The sequence below is a fragment of the Charadrius vociferus genome, unplaced genomic scaffold, assembly GCF_000708025.1.
Source record: "Charadrius vociferus isolate BGI_N301 unplaced genomic scaffold, ASM70802v2 scaffold687, whole genome shotgun sequence".
Classification (NCBI taxonomy): Eukaryota; Metazoa; Chordata; class Aves; order Charadriiformes; family Charadriidae; genus Charadrius; species Charadrius vociferus.
Window position 1 is genome coordinate 299710 of NW_009649054.1, and position 9050 is coordinate 308759.

The 9050-nt window shown below is 47.9% G+C and overlaps 1 protein-coding gene across 1 annotated transcript in view; it reads left to right on the forward strand.

Moving 5' to 3' along the window:
- The window catches only part of LOC104289098 (chromosome unknown open reading frame, human C4orf22), a 230913-nt gene that overhangs the window by 9196 nt on the left and 212667 nt on the right, over nucleotides 1–9050 (forward strand). The window contains exons 3-4 of the mRNA XM_009887994.1: nucleotides 1076–1183; nucleotides 1315–1439. Coding sequence (XP_009886296.1) covers nucleotides 1076–1183; nucleotides 1315–1439 — 233 coding nt within the window. The remainder of the gene's footprint in view (nucleotides 1–1075; nucleotides 1184–1314; nucleotides 1440–9050) is intronic.

Genomic DNA, 9050 nt, shown 5'->3' on the forward strand with positions numbered 1-9050 from the left:
GGCGAAGGCGGTGGGGTGGCTTTGGGGTGCAGAGGAGGCTTGGGGCGAGTGCTGGCCCTCTTCTTAGCAGGAACTGGGGAGAGCATCTTGTGCAGTGCTTGCGAAGCGCTGTGTTTAGGGTGAATCACGCCAAGGGATGTGCGTGGGTGAGCAAGGCGCATCGCAGAGACACTCCAGGGTTCAAGGCCGGGTTGGACGGGGCTTGGAGCAGCCTGGTCTGGTGGGAGGTGTCCCCCCAGGACACTCCTGGGCAGAAGTGACCTCTAAGGTCCCTTCCAACCCAAACCATTCTATGATCCGAAGGGTGCTGACTGCTGAGATTATGACCTCTAAAAAGAATGGTGCGCGTTGCTCGGTGGGGAACACTTTAGGGAAAGTTACGAGAGGTTTTCTGTCTCATGCTGAGGACATGGGTGGTACTGCTTACAGGTGTGTGCTCCCAAATCAGCCACCCATCCCTGCGCGGCTTTAAGAAGCCGGGACCGAGTCTGGCAGCCTGGGAAGAGCTCGCCGGAGGTGGTTTTTGGGGTGCTTTGCTTGTCGGGGCTTATCAGGTGCCCTGGCTTCAGCTGGAGGAAATGCTTCACCCCCAGAGCTTGTTAGTGCTACTTTCCTGCAGGGGTGTTAGTTTAAATTGGGGAACTGGTTTCCTGCTGGAGGTATAGAAGCAGGAGTGCAGGTCGTTCCCTGGGTGGGGTGCAGGCAGAGGAAGGTGGGTGAGAAGCTGCTGAGATTGGTTTGCTGCCGCCTGTGATGTGGTCGGGATGCCTGTGGCGGCGTTGACCATCCTGAGTACCCCCGTCCCTTCTGGTGCTCATCCATTGTCGCCGCACGCGTGAGCCATACTGGACCATGGCAGAGCCCACCGGTGTCGGCAGCCCTGCCTGAGGAGCAGCTCCTGGTTCCCCAGCACTGCTGGTTCAAGGGGTGTTGTGCTCATTACTTCCCTTTTTCTGAGCTACCTGTGCCGGTGGGTGACCCCCACCGTGTCCTGGTGATGGTGGGAGTGGTGGGGGGCATGTTCCCTTTGCCCTGGCACTAACGAGGCTCCCTGCCCATCTTTTTCTTCCCGCAGAGCGAGGAGGTTTGCCGGCAGCTGGTGGAGCTGGGCTTCCGTGGCTCCGGGGATGTGCTGCGGCGGGAGGAGTTCGAGGCGCAGGCGGCGGGGGCAGCGGGACTGGCGGCAGCGGCCCCCCAGAAGTAAGGCCGGTGGGTGACCCCCACCGTGTCCTGGTGATGGTGGGAGTGGTGGGGGGCATGTTCCCTTTGCCCTGGCACTAACAAGGCTCCCTGCCCATCTTTTTCTTCCCGCAGAGCGAGGAGGTTTGCCGGCAGCTGGTGGAGCTGGGCTTCCGTGGCTCCGGGGATGTGCTGCGGCGGGAGGAGTTCGAGGCGCAGGCGGCGGAGGCAGCGGGACTGGCGGCAGCGGCCCCTCAGAAGTAAGTGCCTGCCTGCTCGGGACCCTTGGGCGCACCTCACGAAGCATCTGCCCTGCAGCTTTCTGGAACGGGGACCGTGTCTGCTCTACAACCTTGTGGCATCCATGGTCTTCCTTCCCTTGGTCAGACAGGAGATGTACCAGCTAGCTCTCCCCAAAAGCTGAGTCTCGTTGTTGGGGCTGCTTCATGACTTGGCAGGGTGTGTATGTGTACTGTTCTTCATTGTCACCGTTCCCCATAGGCAAATACCAGGGTAAGAGAAATGAGGCAATGGTGTTTCTTAGGTGGTAGATGTGTTTGAGACATCTAAATACTGCTACTTGTTTGCACAATAATGGGCTTTAATACCTGGGTCTTCCTTTCAAAGCTGTAGTCAAGCAATGTGTGTTTTGTCACATGTCAGACTTCTGGGATTGATGGTTACAAGACAGGGAACGTACTGGTAGAAAAGGGGTGGTGTATGAGAAGGGAAAATATCCTTCCTTTGCTGATTAGTTGTTAGGCTTCAAGGATGGAGTTCATTGAGTAACGTACTCCGCAGTTCCTTTCCTGTTGACAGCGATGGGTAAGCTCCTCTTGGTCTCTCAGGAGTGTTTCTCTGGGTCAGGGGGACTGGGATTGCTGTGGCAGTGCTCTCTTTCACATAGGGTAGCTGAAGCAAATCACGCAAGGGTCTACGAGAACTAGTGCTTGGGAAGAGATTGAAATGGTTGAGACTGTGTGAGACTCTCTTCGGGTATTGTTGAAAAGTGTCTGCTCTTTTATGTGGACTATTTTATCTCCATTTCCAAAAGCATCTGAGCAGATAGCTTATTTACTCTCTGAGACAACTCTCTGACAAAGGAAGTTCAAGCAGTGCATATGCAGGTTGGTTTGGTTTAGTTTTTTTAGTTTTGTTTTGTTTTGACATTTTTTGTCTCATACTTGTTACAGCATGTATAGCTATAGCTACTTCCCTGAAAACTGAAGCTGCGCTGGGAATTCAGTGCTTTGCAAGAGAGCTTTATTGTATTTTGTGACTGGTTCCCCCTACCTTTTTATTTTTGCCCCTTTTCGGCTCTGTTTAAGCAGCCTGCAAGTCTTAAAACACACAGCTGTTTACTTTCCTGGTTGCTTCTTTTCTTTGCCTCTTGAGAAAAATAAATGAACAACCCCTGTAAGAAGTGAACTTTTTTCGGTGCCTTGCTACAACAAGGTAAATAACATTATACCATACTGAATTTGTCAACATGGTTGGTAAATAGTAGAGCCACTGAGCAGTCTTATTCTTTGATGCTTTTCCTTTTTTGTGCTATGGTGAAATTATTGTTTAATGATTTAACAGCATGTATGAAATGCCTTCTGTAGCATTTGTGCACTGAGAACGTGTGCTGTGTAGAAGCCATTACCATAATTCATGTGCAGCCCTGCATCAAACGCTATTGCACACATAAGGTGACTTTTTTTTATTTAAAGAATTAACTGTTCATGTCACTAAATGGAGAAATTTATTTTGCAAAACCAAATGTTTAATTATTTGAATAATGACAAAAAGGATTGAGTTTTTTTGTACATGTTTAGGCTTGTAACATTCTGTGGCTTATGCCCAGGTGTACTCTGCAGCTAGATGAAGGTGATGGTGACAGTGCTGATGACATCAGGAGAGTAAGAACTGAGCTCAAGTGGCTGACGGGTTGGTCTTGTAATGTTCTTGTAAAGTATGTTTCTAAACCACGGGTAATTATTAATTACTCTTCTAGTGGTTCCGTGTGCAGAGATGAGTGAAAAAGAATTGAAGTCAGAGTCATCAGTGCAGTTGTCTCTCTCCTTGATGTCTTGAGTGGGTGTTCTGTCCTACTGTCCTTTTTTGTTTGGTTATTCTTTGTTTAGTTTCCCATTAGTTTGTAGGTGTACATGTCAGGGCTGACTCATTGGGCCTATTTTAGCCGTGTTTGGTTGAGCAGATTATCCAAAGGTCTGTGTCAGAAGTAGGTGCTGTCAGGGCTTTTGGATTGTCTGCTTGCAAGAAGATATCTGTGGTTTTCTCGGAGCAGAAGAAGAATTCCTGCAGTTGGACTTGGCTGCACAGATCTGGGGACCTGTCACTGTTAATTCTGGCTGCCCGGGTTGTTTTTGCCATTGAGAGCAAACTCCTTAGGGAGGCGCCTTCAGGATTGGAGCTTTGATGCTCCTCTCCGTGCCCTGTGTACTGCTGTTCCATGGAAGGGGGTTGGCGGGGCTTGGAAGGCGGTTTCCCATCCGCGATTATCTCCCCCATCAAAGTAAAACAAATGCGAGTCTTTTAAGTCAAAGTTGGGATACCTGGTTCGGGTTCACACAGTGAGGGGTTATTTGTGTCAAAACACAGAGGCGTTAGCTGTTAAGTGACTTGTTGTGTTCTCTTTGGGAAACAAACCTGCGTTGAATGGTTGTCGAAGTATCTGCAAGTGGGGAAGTATCTGCAAGTGGGGGATATTCGTAGCAATGGGGTTCCCACAGAGAGCGCTTCCCGCGCCTGTTATGGATATTAACGCACTAAGCTGTAGGGAACCGTGTACACCATTCGTATTGCACAACAGCAACGTCAAGCTCCAGTTGCTAAAAAGTACTATAATAAGGCAACAGCCATAATGTATATTGCCTCTCTTGCATTGTGGGTCCGTGGTGTCCCACTGGGTACGATACATAGCTGCTGTGTTTGCCGTAGGCTTCCATAATTCCGATTTTACTTTTAGGGTTTGTCTGTCAGTCGTCAGAAACACGTAATTTACACAGGCAGTATTAGTTGGCAGCCTTTCACTGCCGTGCCCTTTACTGCTGCTATTGCACTGCAGAACAATCACAGAAACCTGTAATTTATTTGAAATGTAAAGCATTACGAAAACGTTAGTAACTAGGAAGTGTCCTCTTAGCTGCAACAAAATACTTCCGAGCACGCTTCCTGTGGAGTAGCAACAAATCAGCAAGGCAGAATTCAGTAGATGATTTATAGCAGTAGAAAGGTGCCACGAGGAAGGTGGTCACAATGCTTCTCTGTTTGTGCGGTTGTTGCTCAAGAACTACGTTGTCTTTTTCATGTATGGGAAGGCTCATCTTGACTAATATGTGAAAAATTACTTTCAGAGTAGGTATGTGTTACACCACATTGCAAAGCTCCTCATCAGAAGGGCCAGTATTTTGCCGCAAATCTCTACAAATCTCTTGGTGCAGTTTCCCTCTGAGCCCTTCCGACCCCTGCTGAATGCCTCACTTAATGCCTCCTGCCTACTTAAATAGCCTTATCAGTTAAGGCATGTACTTGGTGGGATTGGCAGGACTTCCTTTACAAATGGTAAAAAAAGTTGAGTGCATGTTGCAGAAAATGGATTTGGGTGGGCTGGAGGCAGTGCATTTATCTCCTCACTTTGTGAAGCGCTTAAACTTTTCTGGTCTTAGCGTCACGTCTCAGGTTGAGTGAAAATTGATAGTGCAAAGTAACACGAAGTAAGGCTACTTCATTTAAAACACTTTTGTGCTTTTCCACAAAAAAAAGGGCACCATCAGACAGTCAGGCTTGGGCTTTTTATGGTAAAAAGAAAGAAATGGGATAATAAAAAATAGCGAACCTCGGGCTTTGAGAGGCAGGTAGAAGCACAAGATGTCATCTGTTCTTTGCAACAAGGACGTGCGTGTGTTTCTTTGGGATCTGAAATGAAGGAGCTTGAGCCCAGGGTTGGTTTTTAACTTTCTTTAACAGAAGCAAACTGGAAGTAAAGGTGGTTGGTGGTGTTTTGGTTGGTTTGGTTTTTTTGGTTTGGGTTTTTTTTTGTATTAGGTCATCTCTAAATGAGTGCAAGATTGTTTATTCTCTCTGTTGTCCACATGTCCACAGTGACAGAGGCAGAAAAATATCAGGTTGCTCAGAAGTGTGCTGTAACTTGCATAGCATTGATGTTTAGAAGAGCTGTGTTTTTTTGAGCTGAGCACAGTGAATAAATAAATGAAACTCTGGTTAATTTCAGGACAGGAAACAACTGAGTGTCAGTTATCTCAACTGGAAATAAATACAGTATTGTCTGGTGATGCTTTAAGCTCCTCTTTTGTTGGAACAGGCTGAGGCAGCAGTCTGTAACCGCTGTTGTATTTCTAAGCGTGGATCCGTGCTGCGTGGACTGCCCAACACCGGCATGGCACCTGCGCTCGCCTTGTCCTGCGGCCTCTGTGTTTGAAGTGACTTCTCAATGGCGTATGAGCATTCCCTACCCACGAGACCTAGTACTAAGCAACACCAGTAGAACTGTAAATCGATTCCGTTTCAAGTCCCGCTGTCCTGGTGGTGGTGTTGGATGGGTGTCTGGTGATGCCCTGGTTGCTGGGATGGCTTCTGCAGGTACCACTGCCCCCGCACAGGGGTCTGCTGAAGCCTGCAGTTCAGGGAGCAGCGGCTGAGAGCGGGAGGGTGCTTAGGGATGCTTGGGAGGATGCTTAGGGTAGGGGTCTTGTCTGTTTGGGGGTTTTGGTGCATTACCCGATAAAACCAGGAGAGGCCTCCCTCTACTTAACATTCACACCCCTTGATGTCTCTCGCTGCTTACTGGTATGCGTAGACTGTGACAAGAGGAAAAAAAAACAACCTGAGGGGAGCAGTGGAGCCATCCTTGTTCATGCTTTCCTCTGGAGGACAGGCTGCTGCTTCCATGCAGAGGGTCAGGGCTGTATCTACCTCGCAGTGCTTCGAAAGCTGCCTCGGTGCAGGAGTATTTGCAGCCTGTCCTGGGAAGAGCAAGAATAACGCCCAGCTGCGGGCTGCTCTGGAACGGAGCGCGGGATCTCTGTCCCCTGAAATTGGTCTATTTCAGGTGTAAAATACTCGATGGTTTGGTTTTGTCCTAGGAGGAGGATGAGGGCGAGGGTTTAGCCCGTCGGGCAGGACGCGTGCCCGCGAAGGGCAGGGAGCGCAGCATCGCTCCCAGGGCTGATTCTCTGTGGGTCAGGACAGCAGCGCTGGCCCCGGGGGCAGGGGCAGCAGCACAGAAATGCCTCTGTGCAAATGTGGGGGGAGCAGAACAGCGAATGGCGAAGCTGGGCTTGGCCCCTGGGTGGTAGAAAAGCTGGGTTGAAATTCGGTCAGCCGGAGGAGGGAATGAAACCCTGGTGCCAGCCATCCTGGGAGCGAGCGTTAGGTCTGTGAGTGTTACCATCTTCTCTGCCGTCTTTTGCGTGCCGCGATTCGGGAGGCACGTTACAGACTGCCCCTTAATCGGAGACAGCAGAACATGAAGCAGAAGGGGGAGCTCACTTCATTCCTGCAGACTGTGGGCTTGAGATGGTTTCAGAGCAGTTTGCTCTCAAATGTTCTGCATCTGTCCTTCCAAAGGCCCTTAACTTTAATCTGTCTCTGGCACCTGATCCTTTTGTGCTGCTCCTCCTCTGACCCGTTAGCCAGGAGGTGTGGGCTTAGCAACACCTCTGTCTACAGGATGTGTTTTTATGCCTACCTATGTTTGCCTTAGAAAAGCAATTGGGTCTAATTAAAATGTATTCCTTTAACAAACCATATGGAAAACAGGTATTTTGTTACGGGGGTCAACAGTAGGTCTTTGGCTGTCCTTCTGTTCTTCAATGTGCTCTTAAGCAGGCCACTAAAAACACACACTAAAAGGGAGTGAGGGAATGTTGGTGGGTTTTTTTTTTTTAAGTATTGCTTTGGATTTCGGTATTGCAGGTGATCCTAGTGAAATGTAATGGAAAAAATTAAACTTCAGGACTCTGTACTTCATGGTAGCCTAATTCTTCTAATGTATTTCAGTGATTGGAGACGCAGGAAATGCGAAATCCCGTGTCTGTCATGTTAAGTGCAACATCTTTAAAAGAAAATAAATGGTTGGGGTTTTCATATGGGTGTGCATATGGCCTAAAGGCTTTTCTTGTGTGAAGAAAGAAAAAGAATTCTGGCGAAAGCAGACCTTCATTCAGTGTGTCTAGGGTTTGAATTTGGGATTTTGTTCTTCCTTCAAATCTTAGCTCTGGTTCTTGTGCTGGAGTGTCTCTGGACCCAGTGTGGGGCTTGTGGGCTTTGCTGTGACCACAGCGAACGTTCTCAGCAGTCTTAAATGATAACCTGTGGGTTGAAATTTCTTTTAGAGTACTTTATTTGTATGAATGCAGTTGGGTGTGAGTTTTGGATGGATACTTCTTCAGAGGGAGGACACGGGAAGGGATGAATGTCTTCATTCTTGGAGGAGTGTGGGAAGTGACCTTCGCTTAATTACACCGGAGGATCTGGGAGGAAAGTGGCATGTTTTTAATCCCTGCCTCTCCCGTTTCAGCTCGTAAATTAATTTTGACTTCAGCATGGGCTTTACTTTCCCTGAGGAGAGCAAGGGGAAAGGTACAGTCTACTATCAAGCGCATCGGACTGCTTCAGGGGAAGGATGTGGGTAGTGTGTGATGCTCTGGGTTTGCTGGGTGGGCCAGTGTCTTACAGCCGAAGTTGAAGCGGGTGGTAGCTGTTTTAAACACTTGTGGCTTTTCAGGTAGCATGAAAAATATGGAGTGAACCTACTTATTTGTAGCCTGAAATGATGAAAGGTGTGGAAGGCAGCCGGGTGCCCCGTTTGCAGTGAATGTACCTCCTACCTCCCTCTCCCTGCATTTGAAGAACTGACCCCCTCCGGATGCGGTAGAACCACTCCTGGTTTTGTCCCATGCCAAATCTCCCTCAGAGCTATTACTAAGCTTCGATAGAATTTTTTCCTGTGATGTTATGGAAAAAGTATGGTTAATTATATGTCATATCAGCGTGCCTCTGCACTCTTAGCACTTGCTGGGACTCGAGGCCAAACAGCTTGAGTCATGTGGCTGACAGTCTGCTTTTTGGCTCAACCAGAATGAGTAAGAATTGGAGAATGTGCAAGAAAATCCACGTAAGGAATATCTTGGAACTTTTCTTCCCCCTTTTTATAAGCCCATAATGTATAGATAACATTTAGATTGATATCAATGTTGGAAGGCTTCTCTGAGCTGCATTTTTTGAAGCTTGCGCATATCTAAGTAGTTGAAGATGGGGTAAACAGAGCAAACTGGAACAGCCTTAAGAATGTTTCGGGGTGGCCATTCTGGTGCAGCAAAATAGCTTTTTTGGACATCTTCCTGTTCTATCTGTGCTTTCTTCTCCTTCTCCACACCCTCCCTTGGAGTCTTTTAAACCAGTACCTTAGTGGGAAGGGGAGGATGACCCATTCCTGACCCTAAACCTAATAGCAGGATTGAGACCAGGTTTTTCCCCTCTCTGAATTTTTATTGCTTGTTCACTGTTAAAATAGCAGCATGTTTTTCTCAACAGTTCAGTGTGAAGTGGCAATTTCTCAGACTAATGAAGGAAGGAGAGAAATGCATCTCCCACTCTTGTTGGAAGACAGACTCTTGGACAGTTTTTTGTTGATGATGGAGAGATCTGGTGTTTTTTTCTGCATTTGTCATGATTGGAAACTCCTGAGATCAAGCTGTAGAAAGGAGTGGGCTTGAGAATAGCTTCTTACCCACAAAGCGATATTTTGCAGAAAATGCTAGGAAGTTAATTAGTTGGTTAAGTTTTACAATTGTACTAGTTGACAGCGTCAGCACGAGGTGCCGATAATGCTGGACTCTTTC